Here is a 27,895-nt window from a genome sequence, read left to right as displayed (position 1 = left end):
TCTTTTACCTTCATTGTCAAAATTATATAAATAATTCAGAAAAAAAGATGATGTGAGTAATCATTGACAGTTCTATCTGATTAATTAAATGCGAGAGCTTCTCAGCGTTTCAATGTGGTTTTTGATTTTTCAAAATACTTAAACAGATTCTCTTTTAACGATATTTTATTTTTCTCTATTGAAATAATCAAAATATAAAAAATAAAATTCAGGGGTCGTTTTCTTAATAATTAGAAAACAAAAAGTAAGATTCTGTTTTTTTTTTTAAACGAAGTCCCAGATATGAAAAGTTTACGTTAAACATCTTTGATTCCTTTCACGAAGAATCATCCCCTACACTACAGGACACCATTTGCATAAGAATCACTTCCACTTAACAAACTTTCATTAATCAATTTCAACCTCTGACGTGAAAAAGTGTGTGCTGTGTGTTGAACGATTGCATTCTCTTCACCGGCATGCAACCGATCGGTGAAGATTTTTTAATTCTAAAATGCTGAACGCAGATGATGACAGTGTTTCGGGTGTCTGTTGCAGTACGGCAGTCCCGGCTCGGGGTGGCGACATCTTAACGCGAAGTGGCGTTCGCCTAGGTATTATTTGTACATATATTATATATTTATTTACCTATATGTTATACATACGTACATATATAATATGCATAAGATATATATATATATATAGATACATAAAGAAAAGAAAAAACACCACTTACTATCACGCATTGCTCGCGACATAAATGATAATTTCACGTAAATGATAATTCGCATCGTGTAACTTGTGAACAAGAATCGATAAGCGGACGTTCTTGGCGAAGCTTCTTTTTCCATTTTATGTATTAATATTATGCCTCTGTCAATATGTGTCGAAGAATAAAACGATGTCGTTCTCCGGCGTTTGTTTCAATTCCAATCGCAACGCAACCGTGATGGGACACGTTCCATTTAAATTCGTCGAACAAACGATCGGGAATAATGAACCAACCGAGTGTTGTTTTCTTGTTTTTTCCCTTTTTTTCTCTTTTTCTGTCTTTGTTCCTTTTTTTTTTCGTAAATTCTCTCCGCTTTACGTGACGATTCTCTGCCTCGTTGAAGGCCGAGCACGTTCACGCTGTTACATACTATGTTCGTTTTGCATGAGTATTTGTACTTTGGCGCAAATTAAACCGCAAATAAACCGTTCTCGCATACACTATTTCGTCCCCCGTTTGTTTACCTCGATCATGTACGATCCCCCTAGCGATAATTCTCTGGTAATGAGAGCAGCGAGTTCTACTTCAACCCTTAAATCAGCTCCACCGATTCTCTATCTCTTCTTTGAATTATTATTGTACGACGATGGTCGTTTTGGCGATTGATTTCGTTGGTTCTTTGAAATTGACCAAATGTTTCTTTACAAGTGGGTACATGTAAGTGATAATCAATGAGTTTGCAAGTGGAAATGGTTTGAGGTAACGTGATGGGTTCGACGAAGTGTAAGTATATAATATTATAATGCTATAATATACGGTGGTACGTAATATAAACGTGAATTTAAGAATTACATGTGTATAACATTATACGAGTATATAATGTTCATGCGATAAGGGATTCGAGAAATTTTTGAACATCCGCTATTTGAACTATCTCACTAAGGTGAGACAATCGTAATAATAATAAAAGACAATTTTAACGATGACCATGATCGTAGCTGGGAAAAGTGTAACTTAATATATAGGAAATGTTTAAGAAACGTTTCTATTAACTTATACTTTTGTTCATATCTTGTAATATACAGAAAGAGTACTCTCCTGTTTCGGTAAAAACTTATAGTTACTTGTTCATTCGTGTTTTAATCGTAACAGTGTAATATACAATTAATATACAATTCCTAAGAAACATCTTTAATTATAATTACTTAGAAATATAATAAAACAGAATTTAACAAAATATGATGAAAACAAAATTACTAACCTGTGAACTAATCCTAATGTTAAACTATTTCAGTTTAAGGGTTGAACGTACGATCCGCTGGCTCTATATAAACGATTGTTGGTTGAAAATTCGGTGGCGATAGCTAGGAAAATATTTTCTTGGTGTCTACATATATCAGACGACGCGAGAGCTCTTTTTATCGGCGTGCGTGCTCCCAAGTTGCCTGGTCGATTTCGAGATTGCATCCTGTGCGCCCAACGAGTAGTTAACTACCTGCAGCTTGTATCGTGCCACCAGCCAAGTTACACGGGGTAGGGCGTACGTGTTACTCCATATAATAACACGTTTAAAACTATCCACCGTGACTTTTTTAAAGCTGCTCGCTCTGATACATGTTTTCCGGGATAATCGTAGGAGGAGAGCTCGCGGAACACGCGCCGCGTTTGCTAATGAGCGTTCGCCCGCCACTGTTTGCGAGCTTCCCCTGCGATTCCGTGTTCCATCGTCCGTACAAAACGCGTTCCTCCTGTAATTTCGTTCAGAAACGACCATCTGAACGTTTCTCGAGTTCTGCAGCATAGTAACTATTGCCTCGGATGCTAGGGAGTACGTATTTCGTTCCGTGAAATTTCCAAACAATTTATACAAATTATAGAACTGAATCGATAGGACCCTGTTCAAAAACCGCGTGTCGATGCTTTTTAAAACGTTCGCGGCGGTTTTTTCTGAAAGAGCGACTATCGATGAAAGGTCCTTCGGGAGACGAGTTCCGAGCTTTGGTATTTATTTGGATATTCCGAACGTAGAAGTTCACGGAATTTGGAAAAATTTTGTGCAATGAGGTTTAGCGAAAATCCTACGTTCGGTAAGTTTGAAGATGTTTGAAGCTTTGAAATCGCGAATGTAGAGAAATTTCGAATATTCGAAATCCTGTTGGCGAATGTTTGGAAATGTAGGAATTTTTGTAGGTTTTCGTTCAATGTTTATGAACGTCCTGGAAAGCTTGGGAATTTAAAATTCGTGCGAATATTAATCCTCGAATGCATGATTTCTTTAAATATAACAAAAGATTTTGAAAATATTCGTCTACTCTGAAAAACTAGTTTTATCTTTTCGGTTCTTTTTAGTTGTAAGAAGAATTTGTTTCAAAATAGCTACGAGATATATTATAGAACATACAAACGAATCATATCTTATTAGTTGTATTTAAATTATTTTAACGTAATAACATCCGGATATTGAAACTATAATGGACAAAGATAATGAAATGGAAAAATAGTTGACTTTTTATTTTATTCGCTTAGATTAATACTTCGTGTTGTATAATGCGGATGTATTTGATATTGGTAACATAACTATATTCAACATACCATACAGTAAGTAATACTTATCTGATTTATATTATAAAATGAAAGTACGCTATAAAATGTCAACCCAGTATGTATGCATTTAAGGATTAATAACTTCAAAACTCTGAGAATTCTAAAATTACAATTTGAAAGTTTCAAAGCTTCTTTCATATTGAAGAAAAGCTAAATATTTAGTCTAAATGTCCCAAGAATTCAAAATACGTACCGGAAAGCTTATTTGATCTTCAATTGTTTATTAAATTACTTCTTCCGTCTCTCCCTCAAAAAATTTAATGTCCCGACGTTTCCGAGATTTATCTGAAGAATTATCTTTTTGAAGCTTCTGAAATCTTGCTGCAAACAGCAGATTAACGTTCAAAGCATCTCAAATTGCTTTCACTCCCTGCTAATTAAATTCGTATAACAAATCTACGGCTGTAAAATTTTCTATTCGTTCGAAAAAATTCCAAGAGCTCCCGAATTTACGAAAATTTGCATGTTGGTTAACATATCTCGACCGAAACGTGGGAGCACGATGTTTTGGGTTTCGATACTCTGTTAGCCGTGAAAATATTTGTGTCTCATCGAATCTCGACAGAAATCGCACTGCACGATACGTTTTCGCGCGGTTTTTCATTTTTGCTAGATATTTTTTATCCGTGTGGCACTGATACTTCTTTTTTTTTTAGATATACCTTCCAACGTTGTCGTAGGTGGAAACAGATTTTCTGTTTCTGTAACACTATCTTTTTTTGTTCAATGCATACTTTTGTTTACTGCACTCAAGAGTAGTATTTTCTACACACAGCCATTGTGATTAAATATTAATTCAAACATTATTTTAATTAGTGCTTGGTAGCACGCACTGGTTTGCAGTAGAGAATCTGTAAGATGGTCATCAAATGTTTAACAAGTATTAAATAGAAGTATTGGGTTGAAGAGAAAAGTTGAATGTAATATTTGACCATTATTTCAGCGTTAATAAATAATCAGATTGTCGAATGCGAGTTAGAATTAACTGATTATGTATATGCACTGATAGAGATTGTGTAGGTCTCACAAGGACCAAAACATAGCAAACCCATTAAGGACCAAGCAATGAAATAATTCCTAACAAGCAATTTATTGCTTTATCAAGATAAAACAAATGTATTAGAATGATAGATGATGTTAAGAACTTTACCACGCGAATCAGAAATACAAAGAAAAGATGTTTTAATTAAAAGAACACTACCATCATAGCGTTACAAATACTCAATTTCTGCATGTGTTATTTTAAATCGTAGAAGATAGTTGGAAGAGGAGATACTGACTGAAAGAAATATTCAGTAACGTTAGAACGAAGAATTCGATGATATAAACCAACTAATTACATTATTTTCTATGAAGTAATAGCACATCGATATAATTTTTATCAAATTCCAATGAGATAAATTAGTTGACATGACAAGTGAAATATTGCGTTAATGCAAAATTGATCCTTGACGGGTTCATATTAAATGGTGACTAATCTACCGTGATTAATACCAGTAAGAAAATATTAAAAGAGAACACTGAACGAACGATCGAATGACAGAAAGGTATTAAGTCGGAAATACTTTGACACCCTGCAAGTTCCACGTGGAAGGGAGAACACTGGCGTTGTGAGTTAATTAAATTTATGTCGATTTCCCTTTTGAACGTTTGTCAGCTGAGTAGACTCGATTGTAGGTGGATTTTGAGTTGAAAGATCCGAGGACTACGGCGAATGATGTTAAGGACGGGAGAATAATAATGAGGTTTGGCCGACTGTTTGTCCGCTGAACTCTCTGTTCTTTCCTTTGCAAATGAACCCATTTGTATTCAGTCGTAGGGTTAATTCGTCCCTGGTCAATATCCACGCCTAGAAGGTCTCGTTAAATTTTAGAACGCCAAGTACGTCGGTCCACGAATACACCGAAGAAGATTATTTTCAGTATAGGAACGCGATTACGAGCAATTTCACCTGCACGTGTTTGCGCTCTTCGCGCCGTTTCCGGTTCATCCCCTGCGCTTGGCGTTGATACGCCGAAGCAAATTGCTTGTTTGCGTTATGAGTTACGTAAAAGATGAAGATAGTCCGTGTTAAATTCTCTCGAAAGTTCCAGTTTCGAGGATTATTATACGTAAATATTGAAACGGTGCTGTTTGGGATAGAAGTCCTGTGGAATAAAAGTTAAACAACCTGGTCATTGCGGAAGAAATGGGAAAGATTGAATAAAATTGTCGATTTATCTATCTTGGTATTTGTATTAGCTTATTATATACGATATAACGTCGACTTATTATACATAGTTAATCGGCAATTTTCGATACGTTTGCCGTTATAATTCGAAGTTATAGTTCTATGTCTAAGCATTCAATTGTAATAATAGAATATGAATTTTGGTATATTGAGCTTTTGTATATTTGTAAAATTCTAATTAGGATTTCGATGAAGAATTTACTTGTCTTGTCGTAATAGTTAATTCATATTTCATTTACGTTCGTGTAATTCAGTTAACATAAAGTGAAAGCGAGCATCTCAAGATAGATAAATTTTAGTCAATGAAATAATAAAACAGGGTAAGAGAGAGTCCCTGGTACTGATACGACTAGGAATAAAGTTTACGAGATAACTGGGACTTGAAATCGACGTAACTTTCTTAAGATAGAAGGCATGGCACTAAAAATGAGAAATTCTGGACCAGTGGCAATTGAATTTCTAATGAAGTGAATTAACATATATTTCAAATAATATAAAAATTTAGCCGGTTTCTGAAATGATAAAGTATATCGAAATAATAAGAGCATATGGTTCCATTGCAAGAAGTAATGACACTAAAATGTTTATATTAAATAATCACCCTAAAAGAATTAACGTGCTTCAAGACAATAAATTAAGGTTTACTTAGAACGATGTAGCAGTTTATCATGTTTTAGATAAAGACCCATACGAGAATAAAAGCATATGGTTCTAGTACAAGAAGTGATAACAATGTAATATAAAATATCTCTCATCCATATCCTTATAAGAGATTCTTCCCATGATAGTAAAATTTTATTTACATAATACATGTATTCTTTTCCTATTTGAGAAATCATTATATATACACGAACTTAACATAGTACGTAAACAACTATTATTAGAAATGCTTATTATTCGCAATTCCATCATTTCTATCATTTTCCATTAAATTTCATCGTAATTTAGCGCAAACAAAATAATTTTTCCTGAATCTAAAGTGATATCTCATTCATTTTATTTACTATATTATAAACGTTTTTTAATGTCTATTATCATTTCAAAGAAATTATATTAATATAACACACACACACACACACATACAAGAAATACGGAGAAATTATCACAAAACATAAATTCGGAAAAAGTCATCTTCGATCAAACAATCCACCAATTCGCGATCAATTTTATAACCGAATACACAATCTAGAAACGCGAACGAAATACCAATGGACGTTAAAATTGCAGACAAACCCATTAAATGTAGTTGAAAAGTTATATCGTTCGAATAATTACGATCACGGTGCAACGTGTTTCATTCTTGCACGCACAAAGACACGCGGAACAGGGGAAATTCACGTGGTTTTACCTGTGATTGATGCAGGCTGTGCTACTTTGTTCCGCGAAATTGGCGGGTAAACGCCAGGTCCGGCGGAAAAACGGCGGAACCGGCAAGACTCGCGATAGAAGTTCGAGCCAATTTATTTGCCAATTGGAGCTTCAATTACTTTTTCAGCCGGCCTGCGTACGGCTCAGTTTTTTCTTCACCGTGCCTTGCTTTTTATTTTTTTATTCCTTCGTTTTTTACTCTTTTCTTTCTTTCTTTTTTTTTTTTACTTCTCGTTTTACCGTCCTCGGTTTTTATCCTTCGTCAGAAATCGTCGACCATTTCGTCTCATCTATTTTGGATTTTACGCTGTCATCGATGCCGCCTCTACTTCTTTTTTCCTCGGCTGCCCGGTTTTTCTCCCTTTCATCAGATCCCGTGAACCAATTTTTCCTCGCTGGATATTAAAGTCGATTCCTCTATCACCGTGCGCGCATTCATCTCGAGAAATTTCATAGTTTTCGGAAATTCGACGTTTCCCTTCTATTTCTATCCATTTCAGCTGCGTTTCCGATATTCACGCCCCTCTGCGGCTCTTGCTACAGCCGATTAAATTGGATCTTTTTTTCTCCTGAAACCAGCTATTCCTGATGTTTTTACAAGCGGATGTCATGAAAAAAGTCTCTGGTGAAATATTTGTGATCCATTGGTTTATCTTTGTCCAAACGTTTAAAGTTAAGAGTTTGTCTATTGAAGCTAGAATTCAGTTTTTGGAATGTTTGAAACTTTTATATCGGAAATATCAGTTTATACACGTTAGTTTAATCTTGATACCGCGACACGTTCTACTATATTTAGATTTTCCGATGGACGTACATCATCATGTGCTACACATCATTATAGGATTTAATTGCATGCTGCCGCTACACGATTTTTCTACTAGGTACCTTATGGTTTTCGCAGTATTTATGGTTTTAATGAAATAACATATTCAGATATATTAATTTGTATATAGAGATCTTCAATCTGTTGCAAGTATAATCATAATTGATAAATCATAATTCGTATCACGTCTGTGACATTACGAGGCGTGCGTTCAATCCACGTAATGATGCACTGTTAGAATTTCAGTGATGTTTCTACTATAACGTAACCAACGTTTGAGACATTTTTCACTATAAATGAAAATCTATAGAAAAGACGTAGAAATTTTGCAAAATCAATCTTTCTTATTAACCCCATAGCAGGGAAATATTTTTAAAATGAATCGTTTATGAATGCTCCCAAAAGTTAAAAAAAAAAATCATTCTTTCGACGCTCTATAGGTTTCATGAAAAAAAATTTATTTTCCTTTCAAATTTTGCGAACGTTAATAAACAACTGTCAGAGTTAATTGTTCGTCATCACAGCTTTTATGATGAAAATTGTTGTTCTTTTAACTTGCGCCAACATTTGAGAAACAATTCTCAGCGCTGATTGTGCCCCGTCTTTCCATAGATTTAATAATAAAAATTGATTTTCTTTCACTTTTATAAACGCTGATGAATGAACAAGCCCATAAATTGGAAAGTACAGGAAAGTGATGATGCTACAAACTGTGTTTTTCGAAACCTTCGAGTTCGCCATATTATTTGTGCCATTTTCTCGAACGCGATGAATAAACTTACAGAGATAAGTCATTTGTGTAATTGGCATTGAATATTAATGGCGTTAAATTAAAAGCTAATAAAAGTGAACCAAAAAAAAAAAAGAAAATAAAGTTGATCTGTTTGGCTTCTTAGAGACTGAAATAATTCCGAGAATTAATTATTCCTACATACGGTTAGTAGTAAAAAATATATGTTTCTCTTAACTTTAGAGATACTGAGCGTAAGGTGAAGGTTCTTTCTAAGATTGAAACGGTAAATCAAAGAGAACTGGACTCGCGAAGAAAGACGATATAGACGCACTTATCACGTTGCCATTGTTAGACATACCTGCAGGTGTATTCTTTGCTCGACTTGGGAACCTGCCTGGCTTGTTGAAACTTCCTATACCGAGGCGGAACGTTATCTTTCAGCTTCATGTTCAGTGTCAGAAACACGTAGAAGTCGCATGGAATTAGATATATTTCAATAGTAGAATAATATGTATAGTTCTTGTTTCGTAGAAACTATACGTATGTTGAATTCACATTCATAAAAGTAAGTTTAACGACACATCTGTGCCGATGACTGAGACAGCTGTGAAACGAATGTTAAAGAAACTTAAAAAAAAAAAAAAATAATATAAAGATTCCCGATGGGTTAACTCGTCTTCTCCGGTTAATAGATTGATCGCATTATAATATTTTACACATTTACGAGTTTTATATGTGGAATATAAATCTATATACCTATATGAAATAGGAAGACAGGATCGGTGAATGTGGTTACGTAACAGTCTTTATGCGACTTATGATTACAAAGTATACTTATGATCATAGAGTAGTGGGTTAAGCGATTCAGTTTGCGAAATTGATCCAGAATAAGCCAAGTCTTCGTCGCAAGGAAATCCTGCAGTCGAAGCCAAGGATTTTAGCTATACGTTTTCCATAATGGCATAGTTATAGCTATAATAGTTCCTCGTGACCTGTTTTTTCTTTTCTCCCTCACAATGTCGGTAAAAGGACGAATGAAATTGTGATAAAGTGAATGTTACGAGTAAAGAGGTAGAAATTAATCAAGACATCGTGTAACAACGAATAAATGAAGTAATAAGCAATCAAAATCATTGCAAAAAACAAAAGAGGGTTTTCTCTACAACAGGATAATGAAATTAAAATTCAAAATAATATTCTCGATTTCACGCTGTTTTATTCGTATTCGACGATTACTTCGTGATGTGTGATGAAATATGTACATATGTACGTACTTGTGTATGTTGATATTACCAGTAAATATATTCATAAAGCTGAGAGAAAAATTGAATTTATAATAAAAAGTTTAAATCATATCAGTGGGTACCGTTACGCTACGTTTTATTATTTTTATCGTCCAATATTTTTTGTATCATGTCGTCATATTAAATTCCTGTTCTTTAGGATTATCCTGTAATGAAACCACGGTTAATGGATGGTTCACGATAACTTATCATTAGCCGAGCCAAGATATTCAAGCCATTCAAGCAAGATTTTGTCCTCGTAGTAGCCAAAAGGATAAAAAATCCACCGTTACTTTGGTACATGGGCTTAAATATTTTAAAATAATCTTTTATAATAAATGTTAAGGTTGAATGTCGTGCTTTATTAATAGTTGACTGTTTAACACGTTGACTGTCACGATGCTCATCGGTGATTAGTAAATTTTGTACAATGTTTAAGATAAGATAAATTTTATGGAACAAAAAATTTTTATCAACGTGAATGATATAAATAACATTGCCAAAAAAAAATTGACACAACTAGAATATAATATTTTGCAAATATTAAATGTTACAGTGCATATTTCAATGTATTTGCTCCCAGAGTGAAATATATAAAAGTTGCATGACAGTCAACTTGTTACATACTTTTTGTGATCCTAATGATCATAAATATAATTTCCATACGTATCTTCAAATTTCTTCCAAACTCTGCCAATATAATCATCGTAATCGAGTCTCATAACTGGACCGCGGACTTTTAATACGCATTTAAAAAACATGTAAAAACACGAACATCGAATTCACATAGCTAAAACGTAAAAATAAATAAGAATTCAAAATATAATGCTCGTTGTAACATTCGATGGATGAAACAAGTGTTTGCTTTGTTTTCACTTGTATTTATGAAAATATGAATTTGCATAAAAATCTGCCATCTACTCGCAACAGCGCCAATGAAAAAGTGTCTCATACAACACGCATGACATATACGTGAATGGTTTCCACTACTAGTTTCGACTACTAGGATGAGCTACTGATAGGTCGAATGTGTCTCGAAACAGGTGCACGAAACGTAGAGAACAAGGCTTAGAATTATTTATCAGGATGATTATTGAGGTCCGTAATTCTATTGCGCTTCCGATGCACTGTCATCGGTGGAAGCGGTGAAACTGGCGTCGTCTCTGTTTCACAGTCTACGCGGCCACGTTGATAATTAATTCGCCGTGAAATAGGGATCGTAGAGGGTCTCCCCGCGGGCTGAGGGCGCCGCAGCGGTCGTATATCGCGGCGAAAGCTGTAATGCGAGGTTATTAACGATCCTGTCGTCGTGGAACTCGCCTTTTGCTCACGCGTTACGTAACAACGCGGCAATGCCTCAATCCGATAACACGGCCGCATTCACGTGACGTCAATACGTTTGCGTAAACCAGACGATCGATCTCCCTCCTCGTTTTACCGGCCGCGTTTTTTGGCACACGTTACAACCCCTCTACTCTTTCTGTTCCAGTATCTTGGGACGCGATTGTGCGTGTAATTTTTCTGCTCTTTCGCTGTTATTATTTTTAAGCGAACTTTGAAAGGGGCACACCCTCGTTTGTGATCGTTACAACGATAACGCTTACGAGGAAATTGGGAAAGTTATTAGCGGATTATGGATTTTAATGCATCTATGGGGAATTTAAAGGTAAAATGCACGCGATGAATATGATACGTAATAGTAGACGAGTAGAATACTCGTTGCAACATCAAGTGGGTAAAACAAATGCTTGGGTTTCAGATCTTTAATTGCATTAAATTGTATAAAAATTTATATATTTTTAGAGATATTTGATCCAGTTATTGGGAAGTTACTAAGATTTTATGTTACGAATTTGATTTTTCAATTGAGCAAAATTTAAATGTTATGAAGTTACTCGTACGTTTAATATTAGGATATGCAATAGAAATAAATTTGTTCTTTGTATAGGGAAATCAAATTAAGTCAATCGAAAGGGATATCAACTTGGAATTCTTCCACTTTGGAATACTTTTTCATTGCGAAGCTATTGAAATAAAGAAAGTTGTGATTGGATACTTGTCGCATTAATTTAATAGAATTAGCAAGGGATCTACTGTAGATGTAAATTAATTGCAAAATAATTCCAGATCTTTCACGAATCAGTGGACATCTTTGACCTTAGGTAATTATTAGGTAATTCTCGTAGGATCTCGTGTATGTAATCTACCTTGATCATTGGGAGATTAGGTGATGATAGTAGGTCAATGTAAGGACCAGGCCCAAGGGACAACATACCCCGTGTCCATAAATTGCTCGTACGTCACGAGTTTACAATACGTCTGTCCATCCTTCGACACATCTGTTTATATTGTCCACAGAAATACAGACTTTCTAGGTTCTAACAGCAATTTTTTTGTAAGACATTAGTTAAACCTTCTTCAGTATAAGAATTTTAATTACTTTATGCTATTTTTACAACATATAAAATTTAATTATCGTGCTTCAGATAACAACTACATTCCATTATAGAATTGCTGTCTGATGATCCTAAATTAATGTCAAAAATTTCTTTCTTAATTGGACAGTGACCTCCTTTCTACCTCTTTCCCTCTCTTCAACCGTAGACTTTTATTTGGAACAATTAACTCATAATTTATAATTCGTATGAAAAGCCTCAAGGCTCCATATATCTAGCTGCAACTAGAATCATTTTAGATTCATTTGCAGTAATAAGAAGGCAGCTATAGCATTGAAATAATATTTATAGTTATTAATAGATTTTAGAAGGGAAAGAAGGACGTAGGTTTCGTCTCGAAAGCTACAAAAATTTATTAGTACGGTTATTAGATTGACCGTGAATTTATACTTATAATCGATCTCGATCGATCGATTTTAGCTGGTTTTCGTTACGTAACTCAAATTATTATAGAAAATGAAGCTGCCTCTTTATCGCAGCAACGTTTTCAATTTTTCAATTTTCTCATTTCTTAAGGCCCGAGATTTAGCTACACGAAACTAATATCTTTTTCACTTAAGGAGGACGATTCGGATCGTAAAGGTTGAAACTGTAATACTATGAATCCCTGCTTAAAAATATTCCAATTAATATACATAATTCGTTCGAACGAGGAGCCATTTCGTCTCGCACGCGGTTCATTGAATTTGCGAAATTGCGAATTTCTATGTTCCAAAGTTGGGAAATCCTTGGCCCTCGAGTAGTAGGAAGTTACAAGGGTTTCAATTTGTACCATTCAAATCCAGACGATGCTTCCTTCCCTTACGATTAATCTAGTGTGGCGTCAAGATCGATCGATGCGCTCTTTCTGGTTCCGAGCTGGGTTAAGTCCGATCATCGACACACTAGCCTTAATTACTCTGCTCAGCAAGTTGCACGTCAATCGGAAAGCTTTCTGCCCGAGCTCGACGAAGAAAAGTGATGGACCACCTAGATTAGCGATTCCACTATAAAAGGCGTCTTAATGGTTACACGATCTATTTTCCCTTAAGGAAAAAAAGTTTCGCTGAATCAAAATCAAGCTGAATGTTGATTTCAATATCGTTAGGAAAATAAAGTGCAATTCATTCGATTTCATACACTTATTCGTTTGAACGCAGATTTTATTCGGTCAGATTCAATCAGTTTCAATTGTAATTAAGGTGTATCAAAATTTTATTAAACTCGACTCGATATTATTCGTAATTTATTGTTTAAATATTAAAACACGTTCGATAATATACCATTTTTAATATAGCGTTGTTTTATCTTTGACTTTAAAAGTATATGATACATCATTTTTTCTTTTTTCTCTCTTTTTTTTTTTTAGTTTCTTACCCACGACTTGTCATGTTTTGTCGTATGTTAATATAGTTATTCTATGGAGAACTTTAGAAGCTCGATTGTTCCCAATTGTCACACCAGTAGAATTTCTATCCCAAAATTTAACCAGTTAACGAACACGAACAATTTCTGAAAGGTAAAAAATTGTTAAACGAATTATTTATCAAACTTTCTCGTTCCTCTTACGCAAGAAAAATGTATGGCCGCTGATCACAGCTTGTGATATTTCTCTAATGGTATTAGTTTCGTTGTGCCGAAGAAACTTAGTCGATCAAGCACCAATCAATACGGGTGAACAATTTTCGAACAATAATACAATTCTACCCAAACTCTCATCAAATTCTACAATTCCACTCACGTTTATTACAAGCTCCAAAGACAGCCCGAAAAGTAAACGATCCTGGCGTCGGCAATCCCATCGTAAGTCCTTTCCAAGCGAACCAATCGAACTCGTCCCGTGCAAGCGAAGATTTCCCTGCCCTGGAAATTCAAACGATGACCAATGAAGGAACTATTTTCGCGTGGGAAATCGGTTGCAAACAGCCATCGAAACTGAAGCAGCGATGCGCACGGACGACGTTGATCGTCGACGGAAGCGTTTCACGATTCCAGGCAACCGGATTCGCCCGGTGACGTAATGCAAACGAGAAGAGAAGAAAACTTCTTCGAATCACGAAGTCGAACGTTTCACACTCGATTGACACGTCACTGGGTTTCATCCTCTCGCTCAGCCAGGGAGAAACTTCCACCAATTTCACCCAGCTATTTTCTCTTCATCCATTTTTCCTTCGTGTTCGCGTTTTCCTAGACGCAACAACCTTTTAGGAATATATCCGCGAGTGGACGTGCCACGTCGGAATTTAATGTCCCGTGAAACGAGCCTTTTCTCTCGTCCGGCTTGCTTCCGAATTCGCCACCTCTCACCCCCTTTATCATTACGCGTACAGTTGCAACCGCGTAAAACGACATCGCGGGCTTCGCTGACAAACACTCGCTAATAGAATATCCTCTTGAAAATTGTGGCTTTTCCCCCGGAGAATCTGGTTAGTCGGTTGCGTAAACGATGATTTTATAAAGGACACGTAAGACGTTTCGTTGGGTTTCTGTTTTTAAGAAGATTTTATCGATGGATTGGTGTTACGGCCTTTAGGTAGATACATTGGTTTTATATGCAATTTTTCGATATATTGGTTTGGTAATACTTCCAATGGATATTTAGACATTTTTATTATAGTTTCGATACGGAAATAAAACTATCAAGTCAGGTACACCTTCGTTCGTAAGAATTAGGACACTTAGAAAAGAAGAGACAAGCTTGACAAATTATCACGAACTTTCATTAAACCTTCCACGATTTTCATCACTGATCAATTAGTTATTAATATTCTGCTTCTATGATGAGAATTCTATGATGTGATATTTTCACTTCGTAAGTGATCGTTAATGTCTCCGTTACATTGTGCGAATTCTGTTAATTCAAATGTTTTATATGCTTCCCGATAAAAATTACGATTCGGTGGAAGGAATTTGGAGAAGTGAATTTTTAGTTTAATTCCTCTATGGAGGTTTGAATTGTGTAATTTCAGAAGAAAGGTAGTCACGCATCGATTCTGCTACTGTTCTAACGGTGGATCGATACTCGAAATACTTTTTGACTACATTCGGGATGCGCCATTCAGATCGCGAAACTTTTCGTGGCTGCGTTTCATTTATCTCCCGCTGGCAGACACAGCCGCTCCTATTCTGTAAAAAAATTACGGCACACCGATAAATCTGATTTCTACCGAAAGTTTTCCATACGATAGTCGTTCGCGATTCCTCATGATTTGTGGAGAAAAAATGGCCCTCCCTTTCAACGGTGGCATCCTGATGAGAAATCAACGGAAATGTTTCGGAAATCGACGGACAAATTTTACCATTCGCGTCAACCTGAATTTGTTTTTTTCCATTTCCAACGACTTTCGACTCCGTTTTTTGATGATACGTATTATTGGGAATTTATTGCAGTCGAATTTTTGCAAAAAATGATATTGCTGCATTGTATAATTTCGAACGTGTTAATTAGTCTTTCAAATTTAATACATTGCATTTACCTAGGAATACGTAATAACACTTTCCTTGTTCGTTTTAATTACTTTTTAACACTTTTTTATTTTATAAACGGCGATATTTTCTATATAAATAAAATAAAATCGTAATTGTAGTTTTTTACTTATTATCCTGTATTTCCTCTAACATAGCGATCCGTATGTTGTTTAAAATTAATACCGTAAAATATTGGCTGAACTATTTTCTCGAAAGCAAACGTCAAAAATTTTGAAGGAGGAAGATGACGAGACAGAATGTCGGAGGGTATGTGATTCGAGGTGAAATGCTGAAAATTGATGCATTTATCGTCGTCGAATAACAAACAGTTTATTCATGAAATCTGTCAGTTTCGTTTACACCGGACTAAAATCAAGACTGTGTTTGTAAAAGCAATACGCGGAACCACAGTTTGCTGTTTAAATATCAAATATCAATGTTGTTCGCATATTGACGCTGTCACTGTTGTGGTTTCCAGCTGAAATCCTTTCGTAATATGATAGATTTTTTCGTGTGACTCGCGTTCGATATAATGTAATTGCTTTTTCCAAAGAAAAATTTTATTAATGAAATTGAATTAAAAGTTTGATATATCGCATTATATTTGTAGTTCTCACAGCTTCAATTTAATTAAGATAAAAAAATAAGATTTTTCTATTTATGTATAGATGTTTGTATAATTTTGGAGGAAAATATTTTGTTAACTGCAAATACTAAAATGTTTCAATAACTGGTAGCTTTCGTTTGAAAATTTTACATATTATTCCCTGTTTTGAAACGCAAATTTTGATTTATGACCAGATCGGAAGAGGAAACTGCTACTTCAAACTAGAAGTACGCTTTTCAAGAATCGTCAAACTAAAAATTCGTTTTTTCTTTTTTAGGGATCGTGAAATTAAAAATTATTTATATAATAATAATTAATAATTATTTAAAAATAATAATTAAGAATTATATATATATAAAAAAAGCAAATTTTGCTTCAGTGACACCACCTCAGGCGTAAGAGTAAAAATAGCTATAAAAACTATTTGCATATAGTAGCTTTATTCTCCAATCAGGTTTTACGTTATAATATCAATTTTACTCGTACGTTCATAACATAAAATTTTTGTAATCCTAAAAATACTACTATCTGATACGAAATATAATATATTTGGTGTTAATTAGTACGTAAATGCTATAATAAATACAATAGTATGTAGATACTTTTTGTAGTCGCTGTGCATAAATAAAAGGTAAATAAATATCGTACTTTTTAAAAGACAAAGAAAAAATAAAAAATTGTATATAACGCATCGAATGTGCTATAGATGGATGTTTATCAGTGTGACAATTTTTTCGTTACATTATACGAATACATAAATTATTTCAGCTTCCTTTAGATAGACAGAAAGATCGTAAAATATTCGATAAAAATCAACGTTATGTTGTTCAATCAGTATAACTCTGCTTTGAATATATTCTCGAAAATAGTAATTCAACTGGAGCAAATGTTCATAATGTTTCATCGATTCTCCCTAAAATTGTCACGACTGGCTGATTTTAATTAATACATGTTGCATCCAATGCATACAGGCCGAGCCAGTGTTTGCACTTTAAACAATATTCTGCATAATAACGCGTCGCTCGCCGATAGAATCGATTTGCCAACGGCACGGAGACCTTTTTTGCTTATCGAGATCGTTGAAAACGTTGGTGACACGTTAAAAATGCGCGTACCACGCTTGCACATCCCAGATAGTAATTTCCGTCGAAGTTGTAATTTGTTTGCTGGTTTACACGATCGGAGAGCCGTTTTCCAAGTATAAGAAAAATTTGAAATTTTTATGCGTCCGTGCTGGAATTTCGAAGCGTGTCGCGAAGATAAAGCCTTGATAAATTATTTTCTAGTTCGAGCAATATATTTCGTATAATTAATCTTCGATACCCGATGTCCTTTTTCCTCAATTTTAATTTTCGTTCAGCGCAAATAAATTTCAGAACGATTCGCTACATTTGACAAATGTATATACATAAGTACAATTATAATACAAATATTCGATATAAATTTCCTTTTAAGAAAAAGTATTTATTTTTATAGGCAGGAATCGTATTTATTTAAATACGATAAAACGTGCGTGAATTATCAAAGATAATCGTCGATTTCGAAATCCTCTACATTGTCTGCAATATTGTTATTGGAAATACAGATATTATTATCACATTTCTTTTTACAAAATGAAACACTTAAACACTTATTGTTTAGGTTTAAATACGTATTGATTTCTTCTTTTTCAAAGCAGGTACATACGTTTCGATAAGGAACTGAAACAGTAGCAAATATAATTATTTTCATTTTCTAAATTATGTTCGACGAGTTAAATTTGAATTAACTTTTCTACAATCTGTGTGTATAAAATGCACAGTTATACAAACATTTTACGTAATAAGAGAATGAACAGCGAGATAAATACACATAGATTGTATAATCTCCTAATCAATCCTTTTTTTATATAATCTATATATTTTTATTGTATAATCTCTTCCTATCTATCTGTATCTATCATACAGACACGTTGCATGATTTTGTAATCTAGCTGTAATCTCTCTTAAAAGGTAACTTTACTCTCCACTACTTATCATTATTTTCTTTCTATGAAACACATTATATACCAGAAAATAATAAGGACACTTTAAAATTTTAATTTATTCTCTAATCTGTTGAAAGAAAATCAAAGGCTTCTTATACTAATATTTACATATTAACTATCTGTATAATAATATATAATATATAATATATGAAAATTCTATGTAACATCTTTATTAACAAAATTTCTATTTCTATTATTTTCACGAAATCTCAATTAACAAAAAAAGAGAAACAAAAAGAATGTATTAATATTTCCATTTTCCAACACAAGAAACGCCACACACTTTTCATATTCACATTCTTCAATAAACTATCCTTTAAAATTATATTCCAATCGTCGACTTTCGCCATCGTTTCAACTTATTCGTAACTTTTTCCGACGAAATTTTCCCGCACAACAGCAGGGACAGCCTAAGCCTTTCAAAACCGAAGATTTTCACGGTGAAACAAACGTTGGCTGGCGTACAACAGTTCGCGTTAATTACTGAAACTTTAGGAATCGCGTGCGTCACGGAATAAAAGAGAATACTGTATCCGCTGGGATTATCCCTCCGAAAGATGCTGTCACTGCAAACTGTCGGCCGACATTTTTCTGTGGCCACGGTTTTTTCACGTTTCGTGCTTTGTCCCTGTCGCGTCGCGTCGCTTTGATCTTCCTCGGCTTCAGAGTCCTCCGCGTCCATTTATATCTCCGCGAGCTACGAATCGAGGTTGAACGCGAGCATAGCTCGCTGGAATTTAAATCATTCATTACGCTCTCGTCGCTGTTTGTAACTCGCGGATCTCGTGCACAATTATCGTTTCGATGAACCTTTGAAATTTCGATGTCGTTGACGTTAAGCGACAGAAAGCGTGAAAACTGTTATTCGCGTTCAAGAACGTATTTAGGGATATTCGGGGAGTTGATGGATCCTTCCATTGCGCTTGAATTATATTTGAAGAATTGGAAAGTATAGTCGATCGAGTATTTAAATTGGTTTGCGTCTGTTTAAAAATGTGTTAGATATTTGAAAATGCTATTTAGGTATATTTTGGGAATATTTGTTATCTATCTGCTTGCTATCTAATGTTTACTATCATATAATCATAATCATATAATAATATGTCATAATCTATAACATGTTTGCTATCTAATCTGTGCTCACCTGAAGATGTTCGCTACATCTGAGAAAAAGTTAACGATCTTGAGGTAATCTTCGATGAAATTTATTGGAAATAAATTGTCAAAAGATTAAGGAAAGAAAGCCAAATAAGAAGAAGGTTTCTATAGTTTGTACTCGATAGAGTATTTATCTTCAACTTGATTTATATTTGTCTAGGAATACTTGGAATATTTAAAAACAACAACAAATAGTTTAAACTTCATAGTAAAGAAACGTTGTAGAATTTGTCTCCTATTGAGTGTTAGTTTTACGTTATTTTGTATAACAAGTAACAGAGGGTAGCTGGTTTATGGATTTTACTGTGAATGTAAACTTTAAGCTTCCGATTGCAAGAACGATGATTCTTTTTCAGGAACTAGCTAATTGAAATACAGACCGTTCCTATTTATATATTCTTAAGTGCACATTTTAAAACTCAGGAAGTGCTTTCAAGCAAACACGTGTTCATTAGATGTTACGATTCAATACACATGTAGAACATCCCTGTTTCCTAAGAGGGAAACATTTCCTGAAAGTGGAAAAAAGAGCTTGCCTCGATTTATTCCGAGCTAGCAAGATTTTCCATATCTGAAAGTTACATTATTTAGCGAAAAGAAATTTTTTGAACGTAAATTAAAGGTAGAAATACTTTGTTCTTAATATTATACGCGTAATATTAGTATACAGTTACACAATATATTTCAATGAAATTCTCAAAGTTCCAATTATTTTAAGAAAATTAGTTCCTGTAAAATTTTTTGAAGCTCTTTTTTACAAGTAATTTTTAATCCTTAATCGTCGTGTTTGCGTTAAAAGTACCTGCTACTCGCATTTCTTAAAACTCGAATTAATTTATATCTTTTCTATAATCGAGAAACGAATCCAGCTAAGAATCCAGTTAGATACACTAAGTAAATTATTCGCCGTGAATTTTCCATTATCGGTGTTTATCATTACTTAGATCACATGCAATTGAATGCAGAAGCAGGACATTTCCACGACAACGTCTCCAGTGAAATTCGCGTCTAGAGAACGACTCCAATCGAAATAATTCAAGACAGTTCTATCTGGAGAATTGTTGCAGCCAAGCGATGTTATATTCAAAAGAATGTCGAGGCTAAATTGCTTTATATTTTAACTCTAATTCTTTCTGCCTTAGAACAAATTTTCCTTTATTGCTCGTACCTTTAATCTCGTAGTTTGAGAAGTTTTAAATTATTCAAGAATGTTACATCGATCTATATGTGCATTCTGACCCCATTATCGCTTAAAATATGCGAGTTTCATATGTCGTGAACCGAATAAATAAATGAGAAGAGGTTATTTTTAAAGAAGCTTCAAGCTCCTCGAAGCACACTTAAAATAATAATTGTTACTTTCTTCAATTGGGACCATATGCTGCTCTACTTTGAAATTACCGTTCGATTATTCATTTAAAGAGACCGAATGCAAAAAAGCTATTTGCTCAGTAAAAATTATTTTTAGAACTTACCTTTCTAAAAACCTCCTTTCCCATTTAGTTCAATATTATCTGCTCCGTAAGTCATTTAGTCTCGTTCGAAATCCTCGATGCATTATCCTCCACTTCAACAACTGTTTAAAATACTCAACGTTTCCCCACGTTCAAAAATATCCTCCTGTAATCTCTTCCAACTATTTGAAAAGTATCTTCGTGATACAAAGTGGTTTCCTGAAACAAGCGATATAAATGAAAATAGTGATTTCATACCGGACAAGAATCCTTCAATACGACATAATATGACTTTTATTCTTTGGAAAATCAAGTTTAAAGATCTTAACTTGTTGGATTTTTAGAAGAAGGAAGACTTTTTCCAATATTTTTACTTGTTAAAAAAAAAAAAATCGTTAGTTTCTATAATATTCATTATCTTCGTTCACTGTTAAAAATAATTAATAAATACTTGACTTCTAATTTTAGTTAATCGAGGTTAATCAAGAGTATCCAATGAATTTTCAAATTCCGTTTTCTCCACGTTGAAATCTTTTAAACAAATTCTGCCTTATATTGCAACAGCCACGTTCTCCATGACACAAATATATAAATAACGATACGTCGAATTTTCTTCGAAAAGAAACGCAATCGCCGTGTTTTTCGTCAAATGATCGATCGATTCAGTGGACTCGAGGATCCCAGATCAGCAAGCTTGGTCACATGTTCTCACACAAGGCCATCGATGGGCGACTTTTTTCCACAGATCGTCTACACCGCACGGGAAGGTCTTCCCGCAATTATACCATCGGTTGGGCCGTACGTCGATGATGATGATCACCAACGTTCACGAATCTCGACAAGGACGACCTTTCATGGCGACCAAGACGCTTGAGTAATCTGTCAGCGATTATTTATTGTATTAACCGGATCAATTTGGTATTTAGAATAAGACAGAAATTTTAAATTATATGATTTTCAAAAGAATGCAGTTTAGACGAATGACAATTCATTTTTAAGATCATTCGATTGCGATTGAGGGATGATCAACCCTTAACTGCTACGTAAGATAACGCGATATTTCGAATGTTGTAAATATCGTCGTAATTTTGTTTTCAAGTAACAAATGACACTGAGTGTCGCTAACCTTCGGTTACTAATTTATTAATAATTACAAACCGTGTAACATTAAAGCTATTTATATTTTTACATTATTTACGATATTACAATGTTACATTTACGATGTCGATTAATTAAAAATATTACGATATTGGATTTTATATTTATTTATAGCCTACAAGAATATAAAATTTAAATTTTTATTGCAGAGCAGTTCACAACTAGTGAACTCGCGTAGAGTTTCTATATCAACGTAGCAGTTATGGGTTAAATATAATAGTTTATCAGTGCAATCTAGAATAGCGGATAGTTTGGAATAATTTAAGTTGCTTTCAAAGCGTTGCGAAGCATCGATCTGCTTTTAAAATGGATCACTTCTGGTTGCATTTGAGATATTTGAAATTATCGAAAAGCAAGTCACACAAGTGACGGAGAACTTCTCTAATTTTCCAGGACTTTTGCTTTAGTTCTTGCAAGAAAATTCTCTCAACGTTTCTACATTCAAATTGTGCTTTTACATTCGATTCATCAACCATTTGAAAAGTTTACGGATCTGGAAATTGTAGAACCTCGAAAGTTTCGTCCTTTAACTAACGACAAAGAAGATATTGGAAATCCGGAATCTTCCAGATTTCATATAAGTCCGAATTTCTAGAGAATCTTAAAAGGACGCGAGTGAAAAAATGTTCAATAGATACGCACAGGTTGAAAGTAACGAAGCTTCAGTATTGAAAGCTTTCGTGCGTTCGAGCTTCTCTTTTTTCCTCAAGAATTTGTGGACCATCTGGAAATACTACTGTCGTTTGAGAGCACTTTGCGTTCATAGCTAAAACAGATACAAATTTTCAAAGAAGATATATTCAATTCTTCGACTGTTTCGTGATTTAGTAATACTAAAACGAATATCGTAGAAAGAAACTTTTCAGGATTCTAAATTGAAAATGATCCAGATCTTATAATCAATTTGACACGTTGATAAATATAAAAAAAGGTAACATATATCCTACATATTTTTTATTTGTTTAATAACTTTTTTTTCTCTTCGATTAACTTAAAATAGGAAATCATTGTAACGAGAAAAGCTCATGTCTGTCTCGAATTCGCTTGGTTAAGATTCGATTATACAGGGTGATTGGTAACTGGTGGTATAAGCGGAAAGGGGGCAATTCTACGCGAAAAAAGAAGTCGAAAATGTAGAATAAAAATTATTTTTTTTAATTTTTCCATCGAGACAACGATCTACAGTGAGATCCGTTATAACGAGACGTGATAAAGTGCACGCGTACCGAGCGAAAATTCAAAGTCGATTTTCTCGAAAACAAAGCCTCAAACGAAAAATTTTTATTCTATATTTTCGACTTCTTTTTTCGCGTAGAATCACCCCCTTTCCGCTTGTACCATCAGTTACCAACCACCCTGTATTTGAAAATGCCAATCGCATTTCTCAAGAAGCGGTTCCAACAAATTTTGTTATCATTATACTTGAGTTTGTTACTGATTACGTGTTCTTACAATAATTAATTATACTTACAAGCAACAAATAAGACAAAAACAGGAACGTTTATCATCTATATAGATTCGAAATAAAGGTGTGATATCAAAAGCGAACGTTAAAACTAAATGAAAAAATGAGAGAGAAAAAAAAAGAAAAGATTAAGAAACACAATTCGATGCTTCCTATCGCTATCGATCGAATTCGATCTCGTCGATTACTTCTCTGGTGGTTCTCGCGATAAAGGGGTTCCGCGGTTTTGGTTTCGAAAGCAGCCTAGCCGTTCCGGCTACGCTTCCGGTTTCCCTTCCCAGCGCATTCACAGCTCCCGGAAGTGTCTCGTTTTCCCAACCGGATGCCACGGAACCCGCTGAATCGCACCTGACCACTTCCTGCGTCCAATACCCTTTATCGTCCCTCTTCGCAGGTCAACGAATTTCAACGTCGTCCCCAGACTCTACGATCGTCTCCCTCTCCCCTCTCTCTTTCTCTCTCTCTCTCTTCCTTCTATTTTATTTTTATTTCGCATCGTTTCGATGGAAGTTTTGTCAAATTTACTCCGTAAATTCCAATACCATCGACGGTCAACATAAATCGAGCGCACAGTCGTTTCGTTCCCGTTTTCGAATTTTATTTCACCGATTTCATCCGAACGCTCGAAAGTTGCGCGGATAGAATCGATGAAATTTTTTTCGCGTCACATGCCAGTTTTCACGAACTTTAACGGCGGAAATTTCACACGAGTTTCGTCGTTGGAAAAATTCCACTTTTACTCTCTCGGCGAGGAGACTACGTAACACGTTGCTCTTACCGTTCACGTTTAACCCGGCTTATTTCTGTTTTGCTAGCGTGCAACTTCATTTTTGATCATTTGCTTAAAACAAATCAAGAAGGTTTCGCACGACGCTACCTACGTTCCCTATAAAATTGATTTTTCAAGTAAGTGCTTCCGCGTGAAACGATCGCGCTCGATGTCGCGCCGTTCGAATGAAATTGAATCGTGTTCGTCCGTGAAATTCAATTGCTTTTCGTTCTATTAGATTGGTGTATATGAAATGTCGTTTCTTCGAACGCGAAACTTTAACCAGCCGAAGTTTTTTTCCGAAACATCGAATATAAAGTAACGTCCCGTTGATCTTTTTCGAAAGCTTTTCTTAACCATAGATTTATAAAAATGATCACCTATTAACGAATTCTCTCGTGTAGAAAAATGTCTCTTCTTCAAACGCTAAATTTACGTTCTCAGCGATGTTCCTGACAATTCTTCAAATTTAATCTCATGAAATTATACGAATATTCCAATTATTAAGCTGATCTCGATCCATCAAAATCGAATTGAAATCTCGTGCAGACGTTTCGTACGCGTCAACCTAGTAATTGTTCTGTTAAAAATTTTGTTAAAAATCTTCTATTCTCCCGGTTTTACAGAAACGATATTTTACATGCGTCGAGCTAATAATTTCCTTTTATTTCGCTATTTTGTAAAAAATCGTCTAACAAATGACTCTAGCGAATCTCGATTTTCTTTTACATTTTTCCTCTTAAGTGATCAACGAGAGAGACTTGTGTGCGTATAACTTGTTTTTTTTTTTAACGTTCCTGTTGAAACACTTGAAACGGAGCGATGTTATGTCACTTGGGCCGCGTGATCGGAAGAGCGTCGAGTGTTGCACCCTCAAACGTTCGGTGAAACGAGTCGCCTTTGACGTAACGTTCATTCGTCGACACTCGAAATCATCCTGAAAATCGTCCTCGCTCGTAAGTAGCTGTCAGAGTATCAAGAACGATCGTTTCTACGAGAAGCGAACGAAACTAATATCTCAAGAAGTTAAATGGCGTCTCCGACGTGGAAGATTAGTTCTTGGCTAGTTTCGACGGCTGCCCCGCGTTGTGATACAATTTTGAAGCGATAACATTTGCTAGAAATTTAGGCGGATTTTGCTGAAATATATGGGGTGAACCATATTTATCAAACGAAACACCTTGTTTCTTTGAGATTTTAATTTTTGAGACGATAATATGAATTGAAAAAGTTAGAATAATATATTAGTATATAAATATCGTATAGTAGATATTTTATACTGTTACATGAACTTGTCTTATTTCAATTAATACCGTGTAACAACCGAGATAAACATTCATATGCTTTCTATTTAATTTCTATTAATAAGAAACTTTACAAGTCACAAGGTATTGATAAATATTCTTGCATAACATCAACAAGTTTGATAAGGAAAAGTATGAAACTTGACAACCAAATTTTCCACATATATTCGTGAATCGATCTACTTAACGAAAAATGATAAAAATTTGTAACTTGTAAGTTTAGCGATAATATTAGTCGGCAAATGATCGTGCAAGAGGATGTTGGACTAGCAAATTATTTGTTCCACATTCTTCTCTTATCCTTGCAGCGATAAAGCTTATTCTCTGTACACCAAAATTTCTACTCTGTATTTCACGGTTCGTTATCGTCGAACCAACTCGATGGACGATTAAATTCCAAGTAAAATCGATTCTAAACCCCTGCAAAATTACACGAGAGTTAACTGAGGATAATATTAGAAGAAATTTCAAGCTGCGACTTGGACTATCCTTCTGATGCTACAGCGGTAACAGGCTGTGCCACGTAACAACCGCTTTAAACGAATCTTTCCGCCATATTAACCGGTCGGAGGTCGCCTGGATTTCCCGTGAAATATCATTTTTAGCCGGTGACCGCCGTGGGCGGGCATTCGAGGAACGGCTGACCAGGACTCTTTTCGTGCGGTCGTGTCGAATATTGTCTGTAATCGAGAGAACGTTCCTGAGAGAATGAGATCGACCGAATGAGTGGGAGTGAATGTAATATACGAGTCGTTTCTGTCGCCTCTCGTCGTTTCGAACGCGTGCAGTCCTTGCGCTCGAGACACACCGTGGTAAACCCCAGAGCGGTTTTGTCGCACCGCGAGATGTAAGAAATTTGCCAGTAATATTAATATATTACCACACTTCTCCTAATGGTAGGTCGTATGCTTCGTGGAAAGTTTCGTCGAACTTGGAAAAGGAACGGCTGGCAGAAATTCTTGGTTAGCGAAAACGGTAGTCGTGGAATAAACAGATTTTTCGATGACGACTTTGCTGAATAACTCTTGCATATCGTTGTATTTATTAGTTTGAAATTATACAAAAATTGAGAAACTGTTTGGTATAGTAGATGGAGGAATTGGTTTTTAGAAACATCAGCATTCATTGAAGATTTTTCTTTTACTTTGACCAGACGTGCTTCTTTTTCAAAAGTCTTGTAATCGATCAATCATACTGTAAACTAACAATAAGTAAATTATCTTCAGAAAATTCGACCAAGCTTTCCTCTATATGCGAGTCGAAGAACGATCGGAGATGATCGTTTCTTGGAAAAATAAAAAGAGAGAAAAAAAAAAGGTGGAGGAAAAGGGAAACTTCGCTGTCCCTTTCGTGATTTGTTATGTTTCTATTATATTCAGGTTTCCGGTCAGCGAAATAGCTTCTCATCTCCGGTCGTTGCATACGCGATATTCGTTAAGGTACTAATGAAACTATTATTCTAATTAATGATTAGCATCGATACGATATCAGTCTGTACATATTGTCTTCGCTGTCATTTCTTATACTTCGTCGTGACTTGTAAATGCAGTAGAGAACGAATGGTCGCGTGTATGATCGACTTTTGCAAGAAATTCGCTCGCACGAGCGAAGAATGAACGACGTATAGAAAAAAAGTTAGAATTCGACGCGTTTAACCTCTTGAGGGAAATGATGTTATTTAACATTATCTGTCTCGTTGGATATCTGAATGCAGTTGAGAAGTAAGAAATATTCATTTGTCTCTTGTCTTTTTCTTTTATTGGAATCATCCCTGAAGAGGTTAATGGATATAGAAAAATAAAAGTAAAGATGAGACATTTTAACGAGCGTAACGTATGTTTATCGCGTGTCTCGATGTTAGAAATAGAAATAATTGATTAAGAAAAATGACGGTATAGTCATTTGTCTCGCTCGCGGCCTTTCGAATACGCCTCCTTCTTTGTAATTCACGTATTTGCATACACACTGCGGCACACGATACGCATATTGCATCCATGTATGAAACTAAAATGCACGCGCACGATCGAAAAGCCTTGCTGCTAGCCTTATCTTGTAACACGAAGTATGAATAAATCATTGAAAACGTAAAAATAGTCTTTGTTTGTTCATTTTCTTGAACTGGAGGCCAACAAGGTTTGTATTCTACAACTTTTGTTACGTAAAATATAAAACACAAAGACGTGTACAGATCGAAACGAAGTATTTGAAAATCGAACAACGTAGTCCAAGCTATTGTAGAAATTTTCCTATGCGTAGGTGTATTATACAATGCAATTAAGAAACTATGACGAGAAAGAAGGGCAGAATCTTCGTATTTCT

The 27,895-nt window shown here is 34.9% G+C and overlaps 1 protein-coding gene and 1 long non-coding RNA gene across 15 annotated transcripts in view; one reads left to right on the top strand and one right to left on the bottom strand.

Annotated features, from left to right (window-relative positions):
* tmod (tropomodulin) overlaps positions 1-27,667 on the top strand; it is a 120,126-nt gene extending 92,459 nt beyond the window's left edge. For 9 of the 13 annotated variants that reach the window (XM_033346511.2, XM_033346515.2, XM_033346512.2 and 6 more), the window contains one exon: positions 538-891. Coding sequence is in view for 3 of the 13 variants with exons in the window: in XM_033346515.2 (XP_033202406.1) it covers positions 538-572 (35 nt within the window). In the remaining 10 variants the exon portion in view is untranslated. Of the gene's footprint in view, positions 1-537; positions 892-21,625 lie in introns of those variants that run through there. The other 4 variants (XR_004465510.2, XR_004465511.2, XM_033346516.2 and 1 more) reach the window with 2 other exon arrangements.
* Positions 13,310-14,517, bottom strand: LOC143303193 (uncharacterized). Of its 2 annotated transcripts, XR_013059277.1 has the most exons (3): positions 14,122-14,505; positions 13,909-14,030; positions 13,310-13,679 (listed from the first exon to the last, which is right to left on the bottom strand). It is a non-coding gene; the product is annotated as an uncharacterized LOC143303193 (long non-coding RNA). The 2 variants fall into 2 exon arrangements; XR_013059276.1 differs by having other exon boundaries at positions 13,909-14,517.
* Positions 27,668-27,895: the final 228 nt, after the last annotated feature.

This window comes from Bombus vancouverensis, chromosome 9 (genome assembly GCF_051014615.1).
Source record: "Bombus vancouverensis nearcticus chromosome 9, iyBomVanc1_principal, whole genome shotgun sequence".
NCBI classification, from domain to species: Eukaryota; Metazoa; Arthropoda; class Insecta; order Hymenoptera; family Apidae; genus Bombus; species Bombus vancouverensis.
Note: the sequence above shows the minus strand (reverse complement) of the source record. Positions and strands in the feature narration are given on the sequence as shown.